General features: G+C 40.0%; 2 protein-coding genes and 1 pseudogene across 4 annotated transcripts; all 3 read right to left on the bottom strand.

Moving 5' to 3' along the window:
• Positions 1-639: 639 nt before the first annotated feature.
• On the bottom strand, positions 640-8355 carry gra (granulito). Of its 2 annotated transcripts, none has more exons than XM_026183710.2 (7): positions 8289-8355; positions 4229-4311; positions 4082-4125; positions 3018-3075; positions 1332-1438; positions 1181-1239; positions 640-897 (listed from the first exon to the last, which is right to left on the bottom strand). In XM_026183710.2, exons 2-7 carry the CDS (start codon positions 4308-4310, stop codon positions 870-872), a joined length of 378 nt encoding a protein of 125 aa, XP_026039495.1. In that variant the 5' UTR covers position 4311; positions 8289-8355; the 3' UTR covers positions 640-869. The 2 variants fall into 2 exon arrangements, with proteins under 2 accessions (XP_026039495.1, XP_080164102.1); XM_080307976.1 differs by having other exon boundaries at positions 4229-4375; positions 8289-8344.
• A 769-nt stretch (positions 8356-9124) lies between these two features.
• LOC113031549 (RNA-binding protein 12B-like) lies at positions 9125-13755 on the bottom strand. The gene is made up of 2 exons (XM_026183705.2): positions 13623-13755; positions 9125-11483 (listed from the first exon to the last, which is right to left on the bottom strand). Exon 2 carries the CDS (start codon positions 11459-11461, stop codon positions 9557-9559), a length of 1905 nt encoding a protein of 634 aa, XP_026039490.2. The 5' UTR covers positions 11462-11483; positions 13623-13755; the 3' UTR covers positions 9125-9556.
• A 1807-nt stretch (positions 13756-15562) lies between these two features.
• LOC113031550 (RNA-binding protein 12B-like) lies at positions 15563-23531 on the bottom strand (annotated as a pseudogene). The gene is made up of 2 exons (XR_013912115.1): positions 23396-23531; positions 15563-17916 (listed from the first exon to the last, which is right to left on the bottom strand). The product of XR_013912115.1 is annotated as an RNA-binding protein 12B-like (transcript).
• Positions 23532-24417: the final 886 nt, after the last annotated feature.

Raw genomic sequence — 24417 nt, 5'->3', positions numbered from 1 at the left:
GTTGGCTACCGGCTTCCGGTCACGTACAGAGGTCGACGAAGTGCAGCAGATGTTCAGTTACAGCGGCGCTATTAAAGGATTTCCGCATATGTTGGGAAAAGCAGTACTTTTCCGAGTTTATTTTGTGTGAGTCAGTTTGGTCAAAATGACGAAGGTTGTACAAGAAATTAATTCATTAAGTACAGGAATCGTGGTTTTATCCTCGAATAGTGTAAAAAATACTTACATTTTATAAAATGTGCTCAACAAAATCTTTCATGTGTGATTTTCACTTCCTGTAGATTCATGTTGACCGTTAATCTTTTTTTTTTTTTATAGCAAATTTGTTGTCAAATAACCACTTTATGTAGAACACATAACAAACAGATAAAATAAAATACCATTGGTGTTCCTGTTAATATCTGCTTGACTGATGCAAGAGTCACTCCCGTTTATGCCAATTTCTTAAGCTGTTTAATGCACGGACATGCTCACCAGCTGTACAATACACAGGTGTGTCATTTGTGATGGAAACTGCTGCTGAAGCAGGTTGATAATAGCAGAGGTATAGGACAGAAAATCAAAAGCAATTTGTAGACAAATGCAAATCTTAACTCCAGAGAATTTCTAATTATGTGTAAACATAATTGGCGCCATCACTTCAGTTCAGGACTTTTATTAAAGCATCTGAAAAGTAGCCATTCAGTTTTTTTTTTTCTGTTTCAAAAAGGTGTTCACACAGTATAAATACACTACAGCACTCTCAGGGGGTTATCAAAAACCGAAATTCTTGTGAACCTCCTGCAAAATAATAAATAGGAAATAAAAAGTTAAATTAAACTGAAAGGAAGAACAGCAAACACAAACACTGCACAAGCAAGACTAATTTCTCAAGGTGAGTGAAGCCCTTCAGCCGCCCTAAAAACAAACAAAGGTGACATATTTTTATTATGGTGTTTATGTTAGCGACCTAATTTTAACAATATACCGTAAAAACTACCTTTTTTTCTAGGTTTTAACTTTAACTTAATTCCTACATATACACATTAACTGGTGTTATAAATGTCCAATGTTCAAATTATTCTTGAAGAACAATGGGTATTTCATTCAAATCATAATCTATACTCTCTACTGTTTTTCTACTGTATGAAAAAAGCATTAAAGTCAAACTGTGGTAACAAATTTACAGTATTAAACTCACATTTTATCTTTCTTGCCATTCATCCTCATTTCATAAAGCCTTAGTTGCTCAGGATCTCTCTGTGAAGATAGTATAAAAGCATTTTAAATCCAGACACTACTGATATTATTTGGACCACTTAGCAAGTAAACAACAAGAATTTTACACTTACTGCCTCACTTAACACTATTGGGTGCTCTGGCAAGAATTCTGGCTTCTTCCTGGCCTCCGGACAACTGGCCAGACCAATTAAGAAGTCCCTTGTGTAAGATATCCTGTCTGAAGATAAACATGGTATAAGAGTTCAAGTTAGGGATATCCAAAAGAATCTGGTTGCTTCTTTACCTCAAAGGTAATAAAGCTGACAAAAAATGTTTGTGATGCATTGGGATTCACCAACACTTCTGCATTGGCTAACATCAAACACAACCTCACTAAAAAGACAAACTCCTTCTAAGAAGCTTATTCAGGTGTGTGATAATTCTCTGATTACTGGATGTTAAGGCCCTCTTGTGGTCATTCCTCACAATATCAGCTTTTTGAGGAAACATTTGTGATGTCTTTGGTCCAAAATTCCTCCTTGTCACTGTTTATGAATTCAGGGTTTGATGACAGGTGTAACAGTGAAGCTGTAAAGTATAGAGGTAATGAGGGTAAATGGGTTTAAATACATGGGGTTAACCCTTCAAAGGGATGAACAGAGCACAAGCGAGGTGAAGAAGAGCATGCAGGCAAGGGGGAGTGGAGGAGGTTTGAGTGATTTGTGACAGAAGTATCGCTGCAAGAGTGAAAGGGAAGATTTGCAAGACGTTAGCGAGACCTGCTGTGATGAATGGTTTGGAGACAGTGGCTCTGACAAAAAGAGACAAGGTCGAGCTGGAAGCAGTAGAGTTGAGACACTCAGATTTTCAGTCAGAGTGACCAGAGGCCTGACTGTGAAGCAGGATATCAGATTATCCAGGTAACTTCAGAGTTAACCTTGGATTTCCTGTACTACAAAGGTGGTTTACTTCTTACTGGGGTACATTGCCATGATAACTTATAACCTGCTCTGGAGCATGTTATGTTCCAGATTAGAGACCAATCGGTATGAAATTACTGCCTAATGACCAAACAGTTCTTCACAAAACACTAATTCCAGGAAGATTCTTCAGACACCTGAGGGGAGAGTACGAGGGTCTGAAGTCTTTGAGTTTCCCTGATGACAAAATCTGATTTCTTGATATATTTTTTTTCTGCTGGCAACAAAAAAACTTTAAAATAGTTTCATTGTTCTATAAGCATTAATATATGATCATAAAACAGGACCATATATTGTTGACTTCCCATCAAATTTGTTCATAGACTGAGTCTATGATTTTGTTTTTTATTTAATGTTTATGCTTGAACCCTTAAAAACCAGAAAAGCTGCAGGTGGGAGAATAAAAACTAGAATGGCCAGGAGCAGGTTATGTTTGGTTCAGAGGTTTGGTATAAAATTGTGAAGAACATTTTCAGCATTGTGATAGATTTTCTTCTGGCAGAATAAATTTTATATGTGCAAGTTATTAAACCGTAACCTTACAAAAAACACTGAACGAAGTGAAAACTGTGTCTCACTCTCATGCAAACATATGTGTCTTAATCTGTGATTCAGAAAATATATGAAATGCACTATCTATGTGTATACTTTTTTTTAATCTCCTGCTAAGCCTCCTTGGCATTTCTGGAATTGCAGCTACTAGAATGCACACCAAAAACACTTGTTTACCACACTGACAAGCTGAAGTGCTTTCCACGCCTTGTTTATTAGCCTATGGGACAGCAAAATATATTATTTTGGAAAAAAATAATATAAGAAGAAGAAGAAAAGACTCACCTTTTTTCTGTTTATGAAGGTTGATGATCTTGTAGAACTGCTCTACACCAATATTTGTCTATCAAATACAAAATTTCAGCTTAAATATATTTTTTTAAAAAGCATGATATCATGAGTCTAAAATACTGAAGCGCCGAATAATTAAATGATTAGTTATTTGAAAGGTTAGTGTTATGTGTCATCTTTGTGTAGTGCCACCGTTCTCAAATGTTGAGGTGTGTCACAGGTTTACTCTGGTGGCATAAGGTGCTCACACAGTGGAAAAAATCATCTTAGATTAATCTTAGCCTGACAACGTCTCACCATGGCAAACAGCATCTCTACAAAACCCAGATTTGCAGTGACAAGCTAGAGCCTGATGGACAAACTATGGAAAGCCAAAGCTTAGAACATGTTCACTTTCCCATCCTTTTTTGTTGTTTGATTATGAATTACCTTCAAACAGGTGGATGCTTTTTAGTACTTTTTTTCAGTACTGTTATACATGTATCTCCATATCATATATACACTGTCAGCTTCACCTTTTTGTAACAATGTCGTTTAAACTCCTTTTTTATTAGTAGGCTTCATTTACCAAAACTATATTTTACCTTCTGTGAAAAAAGTGTAATATGTTTAGTTTATCCCAGCTTTCATAGTGCACAGCTGTAATAGAGAGGGAGACAGACATACTCACATTCATACCTACAGTCAACTTAGAATCACATATTAACCTAACGTCCTGATGCATGCTCAATCATTAAGGTAAGTAAATCCCAAAAGGTGGATTCTGTTCATCTGGACGTAGTGTTGCGTCACTCATCCAAGGGAATTCTTCAGTCTCGAGACTGAAGAATTCAATTGGATGAGTGACAAAACATTTTTCCCATTGAAAACGTAACGTCCAGATGAACAGCTACTAACCTAACCTTTGCATGTCTTTGGACTGTGGGAAGAAGCCATGCAGACACATGGAGAAGATTTAAACTCCACACAGAACTAACCTTCTTCCTATGAGTCACGAGTACTAACCACTGCATCACCATGCAACCATCTTCATAATTAGGGTTTTATTTTTTACTTGCCTCTTGATCCATCAGGACATGTGCAGCAGGATTTATTGGTGGATCTAAACAAAGTATTAAAATCCCCATATGAACATTCATTACACGGGAACACATTACATTTCAAACTGGCACATTTGATCCTGTTTACTTGCACTGATGACTTACCAATGTCGGCAGGAATGCAGCGGCGCAGGGGTCTCGCTGGCTCCAGGTGCTTTTGAAGGATTCTTCTCCTTGATACCTCCATTCTGGCGTCAGTAAGGTTCAAACATGCTTTAAGCCAACTAATTTCTACAAGCCTACTAAGCAGTGCTGCATTAACAGAAGGAGACATTAGTCACTAATATATTACTTTTCAGTGTTTTAAAAAGAGGGGTTTGGAGTCCAAACCAAGGCCAAGGCTGCATATCAGGAATACTTACAACTTTTCACTATAGTGTGTAATGATTTATGACCCTATAAATTATTGATATTATTTTATTCCCATTGGTAATGACTTTATTATTTCATAATTAAGTATCTTTTTTTACAGCTACAATATTCAAATACTTCACTAAATAATTTGAGTTTATTGGTATGAAAAGTTGTAAATGTCATGCATCTACATAACAAGATGATTGCTTAGATTTTGTGAAACTAGCAAAATAAACAAAAACAAAAAAAACGTTTGTGATACAAAACCAAACTGCAATCACAGTCCCTGTTTCAGTTCAATTTATATACAGTCATGTGAGAAAATTAGGACACCCTATGAAAGCCTGTATATTTTAAAATATATTTGGCCATATGGATATTTAATGCCAATTTTAATGATACTGAGGAATCCAAATAATATCACTAAACAATTAAAAAAATAAGAAAAGCCGTTTTAAAATTTTATGTGAAATGTAATTTTAAAAGAATGCAATTTCTGGTGAGGAATAAATTAGGACACCCTCACATATTATCCCACTTAAAATGGTTAAAATCACACACAGGTGTATCACATTAGGTGCACATGATCAGTACATCGTTAACCAGCATTTTAAAAGAACCTTGCCTTATCTATACCTCAAATTTAGTTTGGTGCTTTGCTGCAGCAGGACCTGGCCAGCTCACCATCACAGAATCCATCATGAATTCTGCTGTGTATCAGAGGGTGCTTGAAGAACATGTGAGACCATCTGTTAAAAAATTAAAGCTGAAGCGGAACTGGACACTAAAACATGACAATGACCCAAAGCATACCAGCAAATCTACCAAGGACTGGCTAAAAACTAAGAAGTGGAGAGTCCTGGAATGGCAAAGTCAAAGCCCTGATCCTAACCCCATTAAGATGCTGTGGGGTGACTTGAAACGGGCTGTACATGCCAGAAAACCCTCAAACATCTCACAGCTGAAGGAATTCTGCACTGAGGAGTGGAGCGAACCTTCTTCTGATCATGTCAGAGACTGGTAAAAAGTTACAAAAGGCGTCTCGCTGAAGTTATATGAGCCAAAGGAGGCAACACTAGTTATCAGGGGGTAGGGTTTCCTAACTTTTTCCTCCATTAAAACAAACATTTTTGGGTTTTTTGATGTTTCACAAAATGTTCATTTATACAACAACAACAATCTTTATTTATAGAGCACATTTAAAAGCCTTGGGCATACCAAAGTGCTTTACATAAAACAATAAAAAATAAAACAGTTCACACATTAACATCAAATACATAAAGGTAACGAATTATGTTCACAGATAAAAGCCACCAATAAGAGTAAACTGCAGCACATAGGTTATAGCAAGGTAAGACTGTACCACCATGATAAAAGACACCAATAATGGAAAGATAGCAGAGAATTTAATACAATAGGTCAATAGGTCACTGCAAGCAAGCCAGCATTTAACTGGTAGAAAAGGCAAGTTTAAAAAGATATGTTTTTAGCTGTGATTTAAAAGAATGAATAGAATCAGACGCCCGGATGCCAATCGGGAGATTGTTCCACAGCTCCGGTGCAACTAGAGCAAACGATCGATCACCTCTAGATTTCAGTCGAGATCTGGGCTGAAGCAGCAGTAACTGTGAGGATGACCTTAAAGCCCTAGCAGGAGCATATGGGTTTAAAAGTTCCTTAAGATAGCTTGGTGCAGTGTTATTGGTAATTTTAAAAGTAAACAACAAAATTTTAAATTGAATACGATATTTGACAGGCAACCAGTGCAGATCAGCAAGGACAGGAGTAATGTGGGCAAACTTCTTGGTTTTAGTTAGAATGCGTGCTGCAGCATTCTGAACTGTCTGTAATCTATGTAAAAGGGAAGAGTGGAGACCACAATAAAGTGAATTACAGTAATCTAGCCTTGACGTTACAAAGGCGTGGATGAGCTTTTCTAGGTCTTTATACGGGATATAGTGCCTGGCCTTAGAAATAAGGCGAAGCTGGTAAAAACTAGATCTGACAACAGCAGATACTTGTTTATCAAGTGTAAATGAGCTGTCAAATAAGACACCCAGATTCCTAACAGTGTCAGAGAAAGAACTAGTGAGAAAACCAAAGGCATCCCGAAGTTTGGCACGAAGGGCATTACTACCAAAAATCATAATTTCGGTTTTCTTATCATTAAGGATAAGAGTATTTGCCAAAAGCCATTTCTTGACCTCACACATGCATTCTCGGAAGCTATTCAAAGACAGAGCAAGATCATCGTTTAGCTCAAAATAGATCTGGATATCATCCGCATAATAGTGAAAAGCAATGTGGTATTTCTCAAAGATAGCACTTAAAGGAAGCATGTACAATGAGAAAAGGGTAGGGCCTAACACAGATCCCTGGGGGACACCACAGCAAACAGGTACAGCCGAAGAAGAGGATGTGGCCAGATGTACCGAAGAGAGCCGATTGGAGAGGTAGGATTTAAACCAATCCAAGGCAGCGCCCTTAATGCCTACAGAGTGCTCTAGTCTCGCCAATAGGATGTTATGGTCAACCATGTCAAATGCCGATGAAAGATCCAATAGCACTAGGACAGAGGGGCGTCCATTGTCAGCCATTAGTAAAAGATCATTGAAAACACGAAGCAGCGCTGATTCAGTGCTGTGATGTTGTTTGAAGGCCGATTGAAATTTATCATTTATATTTATGTTGTTTAATTGCAATTACGTCGCTTTCTTTTCCAGTAATACATAAAATCATGATTGGAAATTGATATGTGAACAGTTCATAATAAAGAGCTGATTAGTTAATGGGGGTGTCCCAATTTTCTCACATGACAGTACACAGTGCCAAATCACAGCAACAGTCACCCCAAGGCACTTTATATTGTACAGCAAAAAGTATTAACTCATCTGGCGTTAACTCATCCAGGTGTGAAAGTGTGTTTTGTAAGAAGTCACAGACAAGGCTGGCCAAACAACAACAACAATAATAATAATAGTAATTTTGTTTAAACAATTTTTCATTTCATCTTTGTTTAAAGAATACAACGATTAAATGCGGTGTGATATCTGTGATGAAAAGGAAGAATTACTGATAACGATAAACACAAATAGGGAAATCTCAAAGAAAAAGAAAGTATTCGCATTTTATTAGCTAAAATAGTCTGGTCAGGGTTAGACCGTTAAATATCAAACTCCTAAGGTTTAGCATACAGAGAAACAGAATAGAAAAATAATTAAATAAGAACCTTACATAAATAATAAATTCTCCGGCTTAATATACTTAAATAAAAATCGGTTTAATGTTAGTTGTTTATTTACTTATTACTTAACATGTTTCATTTAGCTTAACTTTACTACACTGGATGTAAGCTAACTTGCCAAACTTTATGAGGCTGTCAACAATAGTTGTTAAAAGCCTTTTCTAAAAATCTAAATCTCAATTTAACTGCATTAACAAAACAACTTTTGAAAACAGGTGTAACGATCCCGCTGTCCACTATAACGCGCTCATGGCACCCCCTAAAAAATAAAATGAATCTGTGTAAAGCCTGCGCATCAAGGCAACGGCGAGCAGCTAACGTTAACATTAGCGGTTGATGTGAAGGTTCACAGTTCGCTGCGTATTTAATGGTCAGCATTGTGTGTACAGATAGGCTAAATGACGTTAAAACAACAAAACGAGAAAGAAAAATAAGACAAGTAATAGAAAAACATAACTTGGAAAACGATGCAAAAGTTTGAACTCCTATAAACATCTATTAAATCTAACTAGCAACGCTCTGCTCATTGCGCGAATTTATAGATATTGAGGTTTAAAATTTATTCACCTCTAGTTCAACGAAATTCCCTCAGCGTGGATTTCAGCCTGTTCGCCTCACCAGTGTCATGCTAGTCAAGAGGAAGAAAAAACACAAATAACACGACTTCCGAATTTTAATTTTCAAAATAAAACTCATGCAGTCACCATCATCGATACACGTTCTACTGTTGTGAAAAGGTAGTGTTGTTTCCACATTTAATCTAATTAGCAATTTTATCAATATCTGAATGTTTTTTCTGTACAAGTAGGTATTGACTATCGTTACAGCATTAAAAGGAGTGTTTTTTCTTTTTATAACTGTACGGTCTTCTGTAACAGCCGTATTTGATGTGAAGCCACACCTCGCCATTGCTTAGGCGGCTACCAGGACCCGGTACACCTCGTTGCAACATTGGATAAGTGCTTAGTGGTTGATCAACTACCGTTTATCAGTTAACTAAATGTCTTGAGAAATTTTGTATACAAAGTTATTTTAGATTGTTATACACAAGAGAAAATTAGAAATTGTCATTTTAAATGTTCACATTTTTTAAACTAATTTTTCACTAGGTTTGAGCTGTGCAGCTCTCCCAGTGCTTACAAATTATGTAAAATGAGCAGAAAGCACACACACACACACACACACACAAAAACCCCCACCACGCAATAGTTTTAGACAGGCCTCTATAGTTATTATTTCAAACCTGTCAGTACACCATATTCACCACTACAGATGAGTAGTGACCATTTAAACGGTGGTCGTATTTAAGGTTTTTTTCTTTGAAGGCTGTCTACAAAAAAATAAAATCAATAAAATGCAGAATATCATAACAGGTCTTTGAGGGGAGAAAAAAAAAACATCACTGAACCCGAAATATTTTTTATTTATTATTTATCTGTATCCTGTATAGACAAGCTTGATCAGCAGATCCTAATTTAATGTTAACAATTCAAAAGCATCCATTTTTATTTTAAAATGACAAAAAGACAGTAAGATGAAATGGAATACACACTATAACAAGTTCAATCAAAAATTGAAATAGAGTATTGCTTTTAGCAGATAAAACAAGGCTAAATTAAATACATGCAAGCTAACTTTATAGTTAGAATCATAAAGCCACCCCATATCAACAGCCCCCAACACCCTCCTTTTCCCCACCCTACATAAAAAATTTTAAAAAAAAAACGAAATAAAAATGAAAAAAACAACAACAAGGCAGTGGTTTTTCAAATCAACATTGTTTACATTTCCAATTACACCTGGAATTTTAAGTGCAATGAAAAGCAATTTTACTTTCACACAAGGAGTAGCTTTATTTTTCTCTGCCCTATTGGTCTCCCACCTAGTTCTTCAACTGCCGTTAAAGCCTCTCGACGAGACTCAAATACCAAAGTAGCAGAGCCTTTAGGTTTTCCACTCTGGTCATACTGCAGTGACACAGATCCAGGTATTATACGATACCCGTAACAAAAATCGTAGATTTCTTCACTTCTGATTTGGAAAGGTAGGTTGAGTAACTGAACACAGGTGGGAGCGTCAAAAGGCTCCACAGGGGAGCAAAAACTGCCACGAACTCCATTGCCCCGGTCTTCTGGAGAACGAGACCGCGCTGCACGAGACTCATAATCAATACTTCCATGGATGCTATCCTGTGCATTAGTTACTGGTATACCCCCATCACGAGGAACCCTGAAGTCAGGATATGAAGTGTCACCAGTGAGATAAGATGCTTCGCTGCTCTTGCCCGAGTACTGCTCCCCTCTCAGCAGTGGCTCTTGCACCACTGGTGGATCAACACCCAACTCCTGCATCTCAGAACGTGTAATGCATTTTAGTATGACTTTTGACCCAAGAAACCGTCGTCCATCGAGAATGAGTGCCCTCATAGCCTCCGTCTCAGATCCAAAGACCACCATAGCTTGTCCAACCCCAGCACCTTCTCGGTCCTGCAGCACACACACATTGTCCTCTGTGATATTAAACCCAAGGAAGAAGTCGATGATCTCAACTTTTCGTACATCGAATGGCAGGTTTCGCACAAACACACATATCTTCTCTGAGTCATAAGGATCACTGGAGTAAGATGCAGGCCCCTCCCGAAACCTTTCAGAGTTTCCAGAAGGCCGGACAGTGGTACCTTGAGGTTTCAGAAGGGCAATCATGTTCTCCCTCGAAACTGGACGGGTATGCACTAGTCGATTGAAAAACTGTCTTTTTTCATGAGCTAAAGCTTCACAATAGTCACGCAAACTCTTGAACAGCACCAGTGCAGATCTTTTTTGTTTCCCGTCAGAGTCAATCAAGTGCAGGATCTGGTCATCCCCAAGTTTCGCATTATGAAAGAGACGTTTTATATGTTCTTTTTCCACTGCAAATGACAGATTTTCCAACAAAACACAGTACTCCCCTTCTGAAGGAGCAATGTGCCTCTGAGCCACAGGTGATCGTGACCTTACACGGTGCTGTGGATCCCTCTGATCAGGAATGGGTGATCTCCCCCTTTGGAAACTGCCACCTATGACAGCTGTTGGCATTCTACCAGTAACCCGATGCCAATCATTCAATGTTGTCGTGGAGATCTCAATATACCTTGCGCCAATGTATTCCCGATCTCTCTTCAACCCTTCCATTGCATCCTCTCTTGTTGCAAATTTGACAAAACCTGTTCCATTGTTTAATCCTTGGCGATTTTTTACTAAAACAACTTCATCAACAACTAAACCACCAAAAAAGTCACAAATTTCCTTTTCAGTGACAGAGAAAGGCAGACCTTTTAGAAACAAAAACACATCATCTGTGTTTGGGGCCCTCTGGAGCAGGGGTGGAGGACTGTCACCCGATCTGCTGGCTGATCTCCTGCCCATCTCTGGCTCCATAGATCTGCGAGGATGTCCAATGTCATCTTCAAGCCGCCTTTTCTGATCCCTCTCCACAATTTTTGTTGTTCTGTCGAGCATATTCTGCATCTCTGCTTTACTACTTAAAAGCAATGTAACAGGTGAGCCTCTAATGACACCACCTGAACGTATCATGGCTCTTCTTGCATCTTCATCTGAAGCAAAGATAATGAAAGCCTCGTCTCGCTCCCCACCAATTATATGCACCCCTCCATCAGGAATTTTGAGGCCAGTGAAGAACCTGCGAATATCCTCAGAACCCGCTGTGACTCTCAGGCCCTGTAAACGGATGACGACCGCCATGCTGAAGCACAAACAACAGCACCTGTAGACAGAAGGATATAGAATAATATTATTGCCAACAGAGCATCTGTAGCTCTGTGCCAATTTCCCGGCATTTCACTGTACCACCATGGAATCTGAAAAGCAATGCACTCTCAGGGGCAGATACACCATTTACACCAATACCCAAAACGGCCAATTTTTTAAAAAAACACACAAGACTGCCTAATAAGAACTGCAGAGGTTAATCACAAATCCACCTCACATTCTAAAGAGCCAAGCTTCAAAGCACAAAACTAAAGGCCTTTACGTTGAAATCGCAGCAAAATTAAGGAACTAAAACACAGACCATATTAAAACTAAAATTCTGCTCACTATTTAAAATATTTGACTCAAGTTCCCACCAAATTGACTTCACCAAAAACCCAAACAAACAAACAAAAAAACATCGGTGGCACAGTGTTCACCAGCAAATGAGGGGGGAAAAAATAAAAATAAAACCATACTGGTTTCAATAACCGAGCAAGATTAGTTCTGAAAGATGCCAAGCTGAAAATGAAACCACCTCCCAAAGAAGAAAAATCCTCAATATAGTGAGTCCACTTTCAAGTTTATAAATAATGTCCACTTATTTAGCCAAGTGATCAACTGCAGAACAGCCTCGATGACCAGTCATAAATCCAGCTGTGAAATCTGCGCTTGGTGGGGGGGTAGGGAGTAGTTCTTCATCTGGCACTGTCATCTTACAGAAAAAAATGACAAGATCACGCTTAACAGCAGATAACATCTCCAACCGTTAACCTTTGCTCCATCTGTTCCAGACATGATCAAACGCTGCTCCAAATCAGTCTCAGACTTCACAAGCACATTAAGCTGCACATTTACAACACGTGAAACCCTTCAGTATTGCTTTAGAGCTAGGAGTATACCAGTGTGGTCATAGCTCAACAAGCAGCATGTTCATTTGTTTTGGGCAAAGAAGTCCTTACTTGACGTTACTTACAATACCCAAATGTATCAATTATGTACATTTTAGCTTCAAAGCTGTGCAAAACACTCCAATGTTTCAGAAGTTAATAGTTGACTGCTCGTAAAAAGCTAGTTAAAAAAAAATGTTTTATGCTTCAGCCACCACAAAGTCCACCTCAATTCATAATTATAATTAAATGAATTTGGATATTCTTATAAGCAAACCTAATTAGATGGTGAAAATTCACACTCCTTTGTTCACTCCTTTTTTGTGTTACCAGTTCAGATTTCCTGCTTTCAAGCTGGTCAGACAGGTCGAGCTAGACTGTTGTTTCTGATGAACCAAAGCAGGAAAAAAAACCCCAACGAAATCAGGATGTTGTTCTTCTTCAAGGTTTCTTCACTACATTGCAGCCTTGATCCAGCTTCTCCCAATGATTCCAAAACGTGCAGTTTATAGCAGCAATGGCTGTATCAGGTAAAGGAAATAAGTAGCCAGTCACTCATATGGTCCTTATGCAGCAGTACGCTGAAGTCACTGCTCAGTTCAAGATCATTAACCCAAAGTGAAAATTACAGGACCTTTTACCACCAATATCAATGAGAAAACGAGCTAACATGGTATCTTGATGAGTCGCCTTCATGCACGGCAGGGAGATCTCAGAATCTTTGCAAACTGACAGTTGCTGTCAACCAGAAATCACCACCCATGCATCACGGGAGGGGGGCACGACCAACGACAGAGCCTTAACTGTTCCAGGTTGGCCATCCACGTAGAGAGAAACCCCCAACATGTACAATAACTTGCTAAATGACTTAAATGTGTCTCCAACGTGCACCTAATCAAAAGCTCAGTGCTCCAAGTACATAACAACCACGTCGCCAATACTGAATCGGACATGCCCCCGTTAGCCGCATCGTTGACAAAATATACACGTAAAATACACGCAACCTGCACACATCGTAACCTTGTATGCCAGCTGAGATTAGCTAACGTGGATTGTTCCCCAGGTTGTTTCTGGCACTTCAAACGCCTCTGCCGCTGAAACCAAGAACAAAATGTCGAGCTGAGCTGCACTCGTCTTTGTACCCAGCTAGGCCTGTAGCTTTAGCGTTAGCTCGTTTATCGCCCGAACCCGGCCAGCAGCAATGACGACGTTTTCGTTTTTTAATATTACCACCATACTGTCACATAACCAACGTCAGAACTTACACAAAAGGCAACCAAAGGCTCTCGTTAAAATATCGAGAGCAGTGGAGATAATGAGAACAATAAAGCTCGGGTACGTCGCTCTCACGGCACTGTTTCAGGGGAAAATGGCCTTCTTCTTCCTCCTTTTAAATTTTTATTGCCAGTTGACAAACAACTGAATGGTGCATTACCGCCACCAACTGGTATGGAGTGTGGTCTGAAACGCGAAAGTGGGAAAGTGGCCTTCTTCGGCGCCTTTTTTTCTTCTTCCTCAGGCGGCGCGGTCCAAACCGAAGTCAAAGGTGCATGTTGCCGTCTACTGTACCGGCGTGAGAATGCTCAGGCAAAGTTCTAGCAGAGCCTAACCATTAGTTGACTTGCTAATTAACCAGCCTGTATCCTTAACACATTTACAATCTTCTCCAAAGTTACATTCATCTAGTTTTTTCCCCCACAATATACAGTTTTATATTGTCTGTGTGTGTGTGTGTGTGTGTGTGTGTGTGTGTGTGTGTGTGTGTGTGTGTGTGTGTGTGTGTGTGTTAATATTTTCTGCTATGCCTAATGATAATACAAAAAAAAGAAGAACAAATCAAAACAGAGATCCGGCAATCAGATGAAATCTGCCCTTTAGGTATTGTGAGTGCAGTGTACTTTGGTGTAGTCTGCTGCGGGAGCAGCATTGGAGCTGATACCAGCAAACTGAATAAACCGCTCTGCAATTTTTTATGGAAGCCCATTTCCACCACTAAAAAAGGAAGAAAAATAAGTATCCATAACTTGAAATTTCGAGTTATCTTTCTCAAAATTTTGACTTATGAACTCAAAATTTCAAGTTAGCTCTGCCAAATTTTGAGAAAAGTGAGTCAAAATTTTGCGTTACTTATCTCAAAATTTTGAGTCCATAAGTCGAAATTTCAAGAAAGATAACGCGAAACTTTGAGTTATGGATACTTTTTTTTGTGGCGGAAACGGGCTTCCAAAGACAGCAGATCACTTTCTCTAACAGGCTGATTCAGCTCTGATGGCACAAGGACAGATAAAGGAAATCTTTCATATCACTTGTGATCAACCTCAATAATTTAAAGTATCTGTCAGGCACAGAATCATCTCCTGCATATTATCATCATCAGTAATATTATTATTCATTGCAACTGCTGTACCAAAAGAATTAAAAGAAAGTATGGGATAACAAAAGTATTTCTCTTTCCATCATCACATTAGTGCAGTTCAAATTGTTCCAGTGGATGACAAAAAAACTGAATAGGCAGAACAAAAAGTAATCAATCAAATAGACTATGATAAACAACATCAAATAAATGAAGCATGAAATATGTTTATCAAAGGACCAAGGTCTCTGTTATTGAGATTTTAACCACTGTGTGATGCTCTCTAACAAGGCCTGCCTTTTTGAAATTTTAACTGGTTGTTTGACTCGTAGGAGCCGCAGTGCGCTCCGGGGTTCGCGCCAGCTGTGCACCCATATCATGTGATGCTGAACAGAGAAGCCTCAGAAACAGAGGCACTCGATTAGTGGCTGATACAAATAAAAAGTGGCTAAAACACATGCTCAAAAGACTTCGTTGGGGGATCAGACTGTTAGTCTTGTCATTTTAAACACTTCCCGAGGCGCTGCATTCGCTATCATTTGTGTTTTAGAGCTCTCCCACAACTCTTCGCTAACTATGTGAGCGCATTCTGGCTCGGTCGTACCACCATTCACCCATGCTGAAGCTAGGGCGCAGCAGTAGCGGAGCAAGCAATAGTTTTAGACAGGCCTCTATAGTTATTATTTCAAACCTGTCAGTACACCATATTCACCACTACAGATGAGTAGTGACCATTTAAACGGTGGTCGTATTTAAGGTTTTGTTCTTTGAAGGCTGTCTACAAAAAAATAAAATCAATAAAATGCAGAATATCATAACAGGTCTTTGAGGGGAGAAAAAAAAATACATCACTGAACCCGAAATATTTTTTATTTATTATTTATCTGTATCCTGTATAGACAAGCTTGATCAGCAGATCCTAATTTAATGTTAACAATTCAAAAGCATCCATTTTTATTTTAAAATGACAAAAAGACAGTAAGATTAAATGGAATACACACTATAACAAGTTCAATCAAAAATTGAAATAGAGTATTGCTTTTAGCAGATAAAACAAGGCTAAATTAAATACATGCAAGCTAACTTTATAGTTAGAATCATAAAGCCACCCCATATCAACAGCCCCCAACACCCTCCTTTTCCCCACCCTACATAAAATTAAAAAAAACGAAAAAAAATGAAAAAAACAACAACAAGGCAGTGGTTTTTCAAATCAACATTGTTTACATTTCCAATTACACCTGGAATTTTAAGTGCAATGAAAAGCAATTTTACTTTCACACAAGGAGTAGCTTTATTTTTCTCTGCCCTATTGGTCTCCCACCTAGTTCTTCAACTGCCGTTAAAGCCTCTCGACGAGACTCAAATACCAAAGTAGCAGAGCCTTTAGGTTTTCCACTCTGGTCATACTGCAGTGACACAGATCCAGGTATTATACGATACCCGTAACAAAAATCGTAGATTTCTTCACTTCTGATTTGGAAAGGTAGGTTGAGTAACTGAACACAGGTGGGAGCGTCAAAAGGCTCCACAGGGGAGCGAAAACTGCCACGAACTCCATTGCCCCTGTCTTCTGGAGAACGAGACCGCGCTGCACGAGACTCATAATCAATACTTCCATGGATGCTATCCTGTGCATTAGTTACTGGTATACCCCCATCACGAGGAACCCTGAAGTCAGGATATGAAGTGTCACCAGTGAGATAAGATGCTTCGCTGCTCTTGCCCGAGTACTGCTCCCCTCTCAGCAGTGGCTCTTGCACCACTGGTGGATCAACACCCAACTCCTGCATCTCAGAACGTGTAATGCATTTTAGTATGACTTTTGACCCAAGAAACCGTCGTCCATCGAGAATGAGTGCCCTCAAAGCCTCCGTCTCAGATCCAAAGACCACCAAAGCTTGTCCAACCCCAGCACCTTCTCGGTCCTGCAGCACACACACATTGTCCTCTGTGATATTAAACCCAAGGAAGAAGTCGATGATCTCAACTTTTCGTACATCGAATGGCAGGTTTCGCACAAACACACATATCTTCTCTGAGTCATAAGGATCACTGGAGTAAGATGCAGGCCCCTCCCGAAACCTTTCAGAGTTTCCAGAAGGCCGGACAGTGGTACCTTGAGGTTTCAGAAGGGCAATCATGTTCTCCCTCGAAACTGGACGGGTATGCACTAGTCGATTGAAAAACTGTCTTTTTTTCATGAGCTAAAGCTTCACAATAGTCACGCAAACTCTTGAACAGCACCAGTGCAGATCTTTTTTGTTTCCCGTCAGAGTCAATCAAGTGCAGGATCTGGTCATCCCCAAGTTTCGCATTATGAAAAAGACGTTTTATATGTTCTTTTTCCACTGCAAATGACAGATTTTCCAACAAAACACAGTACTCCCCTTCTGAAGGAGCAATGTGCCTCTGAGCCACAGGTGATCGTGACCTTACACGGTGCTGTGGATCCCTCTGATCAGGAATGGGTGATCTCCCCCTTTGGAAACTGCCACCTATGACAGCTGTTGGCATTCTACCAGTAACCCGATGCCAATCATTCAATGTTGTCGTGGAGATCTCAATATACCTTGCGCCAATGTATTCCCGATCTCTCTTCAACCCTTCCATTGCATCCTCTCTTGTTGCAAATTTGACAAAACCTGTTCCATTGTTTAATCCTTGGCGATTTTTTACTAAAACAACTTCATCAACAACTAAACCACCAAAAAAAATCCCAAATTTCCTTTTCAGTGACAGAGAAAGGCAGACCTTTTAGAAACAAAAACACATCATCTGTGTTTGGGGCCCTCTGGAGCAGGGGTGGAGGACTGTCACCCGATCTGCTGGCTGATCTCCTGCCCATCTCTGGCTCCATAGATCTGCGAGGATGTCCAATGTCATCTTCAAGCCGCCTTTTCTGATCCCTCTCCACAATTTTTGTTGTTCTTTCGAGCATATTCTGAAACTCTGCTTTACTACTTAACAGGAATGTAACAGGTGAGCCTCTAATGACACCACCTGAACATATCATGGCTCTTCTTGCATCTTCATCTGAAGCAAAGATAATGAAAGCCTCGTCTCGCTCCCCACCAATTATATGCACCCCTCCATCAGGAATTTTGAGGCCAGTGAAGAACCTGCGAATATCCTCAGAACCCGCTGTGACTCTCAGGCCCTGTAAACGGATGACGACCGCCATGCTGAAGCACAAACAACAGCACCTGTAGACAGAAGGATATAGAATAATATTATTGCCAACAGAGCATCTGTAGCTCTGTGCCAATTTCCCGGCATTTCACTGTACCACCATGGAATCTGAAAAGCAATGCACTCTCAGGGGCAGATACACCATTTACACCAATACCCAAAACGGCCAATTTTTTAAAAAAAAACACACAAGACTGCCTAATAAGAACTGCAGAGGTTAATCACAAATCCACCTCACATTCTAAAGAGCCAAGCTTCAAAGCACAAAACTAAAGGCCTTTACGTTGAAATCGCAGCAAAATTAAGGAACTAAAACACAGACCATATTAAAACTAAAATTCTGCTCACTATTTAAAATATTTGACTCAAGTTCCCACCAAATTGACTTCACCAAAAACCCAAACAAACAAACAAAAAAACATCGGTGGCACAGTGTTCACCAGCAAATGAGGGGGGAAAAAATAAAAATAAAACCATACTGGTTTCAATAACCGAGCAAGATTAGTTCTGAAAGATGCCAAGCTGAAAATGAAACCACCTCCCAAAGAAGAAAAATCCTCAATATAGTGAGTCCACTTTCAAGTTTATAAATAATGTCCACTTATTTAGCCAAGTGATCAACTGCAGAACAGCCTCGATGACCAGTCATAAATCCAGCTGTGAAATCTGCGCTTGGTGGGGGGGTAGGGAGTAGTTCTTCATCTGGCACTGTCATCTTACAGAAAAAAATGACAAGATCACGCTTAACAGCAGATAACATCTCCAACCGTTAACCTTGGCTCCATCTGTTCCAGACATGATCAAACGCTGCTCCAAATCAGTCTCAGACTTCACAAGAACATTAAGCTTAGGGCTGCTCAATTAATCGAATTTTAATCAGATTACGATCTGGGCTTTCAACGATCATTAAAAATGACTGAGCCGATTATTAGCCCCTCCCTCGTGCTTTACTCTCGCGCTGCTCCGTGTGGCGAATCCAGCGCACCTCTCTGCATTTCTAACACGTGTCACAACAATTAAGAGCAGCCAGTGTTGCCAATTTAGCGACTTTGTCGCTATATTTAGCGAGTTTTCAGACCCCCTTAGCGACTTTTTTTCTAAAAAGCGACTACCGACAAATCTGGCGACTTTTCTGGTATTATTGGAGACTTATTTATGACGACTTTTTGACGTGAAAACGCGCATCGCTCTTACTCTCAACAAGCAGCGGGTGCTGCCGTGGGCACCTCACCCGTGCCAAAGCTCTCCCAGGCGGAGGATAGTCCTCCCCCGCTGTTATCAGGGCAGGAGATGTTCACACCCATGCGTCCAAAGGACAAATGAATCGCGCATGAGTGAAGCCGCTGCTCCCGCACTGACTGTAACGCAGTCAATTCTTCTTTTACTGTTATGCTGTTTTGTGGATCACAAAGTTTAAAACTACTTATAAACAAACACTCTCACACACAAAGTAACTCCACCAGAGCGCCAATTTCGGGTCACTTTTGCCAGTCCAGGCCCGGATAAAGGAGCAGGGTTGGAACTGTGACATTAAAAACAATAATTGTTAAAAGAAAAATTTAATTTGTAGTTCTAAATAAATTCTAACTGCATTTAGGACGTTTTTTACTCACTTTATGTCTCTTCCACGATGTTATTTCTCTCTCCAACAACATAGGTTACAATTACATTAGCATGACCAATTCTACAAATTAAGCGATGACGTCATTTGGCGACTTCTAGCGACTTCTAGGACAACCAATAGCGATTTTACTTACTGAGGAGTTGGCAACACTGAGAGCAGCGGTTCCCAACCTTTTTTGCGCCACGGACCGGTTTATGCCCGACAATATTTTCATGGACCGGCCTTTAAGGTGTCGCGGATAAATACAACAAAATAAAACTAGTACCGGTACCGAAAAAAAGAACATTTATTCATAACACAGGTGAAAAGACCAAGGAAAACTGAGTAAACGATAAAAACGATAACAAAATAACGCTGAAAACCGATAAAAACCCTGAAAACTATACATTTCACACCTGAGCCTCAACTCTCGCGGCTCGGTACCAAACGACTAACGGACCGGTACCGGTCCGAGGCCCGGGGGTTGGGGACCGCTGATTAAGAGGACCCGAGGGAAGCCCGGAAAGCTAAGCAGAAGTTATTTGGAGAGGAGAGTGACTGCTGTTGGTTTAAAAGAGAGGTAAAAAAAAACTTCAGTGGTGTGGAAACATTATGGGTTCGCGGAGTCAGACGTGGATCAAGTAGACATAGTGTGTAAACTTTGCTACAGTGTCGTAGCTGCACCACAGAGCAACACTGCAAAGTTCAGTGAACAGATGTTTACATTTTTCATTTGTTTTTTATATTGCAAACATTTGCACAGTTATCCGTATTTGCACACTATTTTATGACAATCTTTAAAGTCATTATTCAATACATTGTTATTGTTAAATAAATATCGTCAAATAATCGAGATCTCAATTAATAAAAAATAATCGTGATTATCATTTTTGCCATAATCGAGCAGCCCTAATTAAGCTGCACATTTACAACACGTGAAACCCTTCAGTATTGCTTTAGAGCTAGGAGTATACCAGTGTGGTCATAGCTCAAAGCAGCATTTTCATTTGTTTTGGGCAAAGAAGTCCTTACTTGACGTTACTTACAATACCCAAATGTATCAATTATGTACATGTTAGCTTCAAAGCTGTGCAAAACACTCCAATGTTTCAGAAGTTAATAGTTGACTGCTCGTAAAAAGCTAGTTAAAAAAAATGTTTTATGCTTCAGCCACCACAAAGTCCACCTCAATTCATAATTAAATGAATTTGGATCTTCTTATAAGCAAACCTAATTAGATGGTGAAAATTCACACTCCTTTGTTCACTCCTTTTTTTGTGTTACCAGTTCAGATTTCCTGCTTTCAAGCTGGTCGGACAGGTCGAGCTAGACTGTTGTTTCTGATGAAGCAAAGCAGGAAAGAAAAAGACCTCAAAGAAATCAGGATGTTGTTGTTCTTCAAGGTTTCTTCACTACATTGCCGCCTTGATCCAGCTTCTCCCAATGATTCCAAAACGTGCAGTTTATAGCAGCAATGGCTGTATCAGGTAAAGGAAATAAGTAAGACTTTGAGCCAGTCGCTCATACAGGGAGTGCAGAATTATTAGGCAAGTTGTATTTTTGAGGAATAATTTTATTATTGAACAACAACCATGTTCTCAATGAACCCAAAAAACTCATTAATATCAAAGCTGAATGTTCTTGGAAGTAGTTTTTAGTTTGTTTTTAGTTTTAGCTATTTTAGGGGGATATCTGTGTGTGCAGGTGACTATTACTGTGCATAATTATTAGGCAACTTAACAAAAAACAAATATATACCCATTTCAATTATTTTTACCAGTGAAACCAATATAACATCTCCACATTCACAAATATACATTTCTGACATTCAAAAACAAAACAAAAACAAATCAGTGACCAATATAGCCACCTTTCTTTGCAAGGACTCTCAAAAGCCTGCCATCCATGGATTCTGTCAGTGTTTTGATCTGTTCACCATCAACATTGCGTGCAGCAGCAACCACAGCCTCCCAGACACTGTTCAGAGAGGTGTACTGTTTTCCCTCCTTGTAAATCTCACATTTGATGATGGACCACAGGTTCTCAATGGGGTTCAGATCAGGTGAACAAGGAGGCCATGTCATTAGTTTTTCTTCTTTTATACCCTTTCTTGCCAGCCACACTGTGGAGTACTTGGACGCGTGTGATGGAGCATTGTCCTGCATGAAAAGCATGTTTTTCTTGAAGGATGCAGACTTCTTCCTGTACCACTGCTCGAAGAAGGTGTCTTCCAGAAACTGGCAGTAGGACTGGGAGTTGAGCTTGACTCCATCCTCAACCCGAAAAGGCCCCACAAGCTCATCTTTGATGATACCAGCCCAAACCAGTACTCCACCTCCACCTTGCTGGCGTCTGAGTCGGACTGGAGCTCTCTGCCCTTTACCAGTCCAGCCACGGGCCCATCCATCTGGCCCATCAAGACTCACTCTCATTACATCAGTCCATAAAACCTTAGAAAAATCAGTCTCAAGATATTTCTTGGCCCAGTCTTGACGTTTCAGCTTGTGTGTCTTGTTCAGTGGTGGTCGTCTTTCAGCCTTTCTTACCTTGGCCATGTCTCTGAGTATTGCACACCTTGTGCTTTTGGGCACTCCAGTGATGTTGCAGCTCTGAAATATGGCCAAACTGGTGGCAAGTGGCATGTTGGCAGCTGCACGCTTGACTTTTCTCAGTTCATGGGCAGTTATTTTGCGCCTTGGTTTTTCCGCACGCTTCTTGCGACCCTGTTGACTATTTTGAATGAAACGCTTGATTGTTCGATGATCACGCTTCAGAAGCTTTGCAATTTTGAGACTGCTGCATCCCTCTGCAAGATATCTCACTATTTTTGACTTTTCTGAGCCTGTCAAGTCCTTCTGTTGACCCATTTTGCCAAAGGAAAGGACGTTGCCTACTTCTTCTTCAGTCAAGTTTAACGGCAGCTTGCATCCAAAACTGTTGCATTACTGCCATCTCCTGGCTGTCAACCGTCCGTCACTAGGACGTTGCCTAATAATTATGCACACCTGATATAGGGTGTTGATGTCATTAGACCACACCCCTTCTCATTACAGAGATGCACATCACCTAATATGCTTAATTGGTAGTAGGCTTTCGAGCCTATACAGCTTGGAGTAAGACAACATGCATTAAGAGGATGATGTGGACAAAATACTCATTTGCCTAATAATTGTGCACTCCCTGTATGGTCCTTATGCAGGAGCACGCTGAAGTCACTGCTCAGTTCAAGATCATTAACCCAAAGTGAAAATTACAGGACCTTTTACCACCAATATCAATGAGAAAACGAACTAACATGGTATCTTGATGAGTCGCCTTCATGCACGGCAGGGAGATCTCAGAATCTTTGCAAACTGACAGTTGCTGTCAACCAGAAATCACCACCCATGCATCACGGGAGGGGGGCACGACCAACGACAGAGCCTTAACTGTTCCAGGTTGGCCATCCACGTAGAGAGAAACCCCCAACATGTACAATAACTTGCTAAATGACCTAAATGTGTCTCCAACGTGCACCTAATCAAAAGCTCAGTGCTCCAAGTACATAACAACCACGTCGCCAATACTGAATCGGACATGCCCCCGTTAGCCGCATCGTTGACAAAATATACACGTAAAATACACGCAACCTGCACACATCGTAACCTTGTATGCCAGCTGAGATTAGCTAACGTGGATTGTTCCCCAGGTTGTTTCTGGCACTTCAAACGCCTCTGCCGCTGAAACCAAGAACAAAATGTCGAGCTGAGCTGCACTCGTCTTTGTACCCAGCTAGGCCTGTAGCTTTAGCGTTAGCTCGTTTATCGCCCGAACCCGGCCAGCAGCAATGACGACGTTTTCGTTTTTTAATATTACCACCATACTGTCACATAACCAACGTCAGAACTTACACAAAAGGCAACCAAAGACTCTCGTTAAAATATCGAGAGCAGTGGAGATAATGAGAACAATAAAGCTCGGGTACGTCGCTCTCACGGCACTGTTTCAGGGGAAAATGGCCTTCTTCTTCCTCCTTTTAAATTTTTATTGCCAGTTGACAAACAACTGAATGGTGCATTACCGCCACCAACTGGTATGGAGTGTGGTCTGAAACGCGAAAGTGGGAAAGTGGCCTTCTTCGGCGCCTTTTTTTCTTCTTCCTCAGGCGGCGCGGTCCAAACCGAAGTCAAAGGTGCATGTTGCCGTCTACTGTACCGGCGTGAGAATGCTCAGGCAAAGTTCTAGCAGAGCCTAACCATTAGTTGACTTGCTAATTAACCAGCCTGTATCCTTAACACATTTACAATCTTCTCCAAAGTTACATTCATCTAGAGTTTTTTCCCCCACAATATACAGTTTTATATTGTCTGTGTGTGTGTGTGTGTGTGTGTGTGTGTGTGTGTGTGTGTGTGTGTGTGTGTGTGTGTGTGTGTGTGTGTGTGTGTGTGTGTGTGTTAATATTTTCTGCTATGCCTAATGATAATACAAAAAAAAAAGAAGAACAAATCAAAACAGAGATCAGATGAAATCTGCTTTTTAGGTATTGTGAGTGCAGTGTACTTTGGTGTAGTCTGCTGCGGGAGCAGCATTGGAGCTGATACCAGCAAACTGATTAAACCGCTCTGCAATTTTTTATGGAAGCCCATTTCCACCACTAAAAAAGGAAGAAAAATAAGTATCGATAACTTGAAATTTTGAGTTATCTTTCTCAAATCTTTGAGTTATTTTCTCAAAATTTCCACTTATTTTCTCGAAATTTTGACTTATTAACTCAAAATTTGAAGTTAGCTCGGCCAAATTTTGAGAAAAGTGAGTCAAAATTTTGAGCTACTTATCTCAAAATTTCGAGTTAATAAGTCGAAATTTCAAGAGAGTAGCTTGAAATTTCAAGAAAGATAACGCAAAACTTTGAGTTACCAAAACTTCGAGTTAT

This window comes from Astatotilapia calliptera, chromosome 11 (genome assembly GCF_964374335.1).
Source record: "Astatotilapia calliptera chromosome 11, fAstCal68.1, whole genome shotgun sequence".
In the NCBI taxonomy this organism is placed as follows: domain Eukaryota; kingdom Metazoa; phylum Chordata; class Actinopteri; order Cichliformes; family Cichlidae; genus Astatotilapia; species Astatotilapia calliptera.
This window is presented reverse-complemented; position numbering and strand designations above follow the sequence as displayed.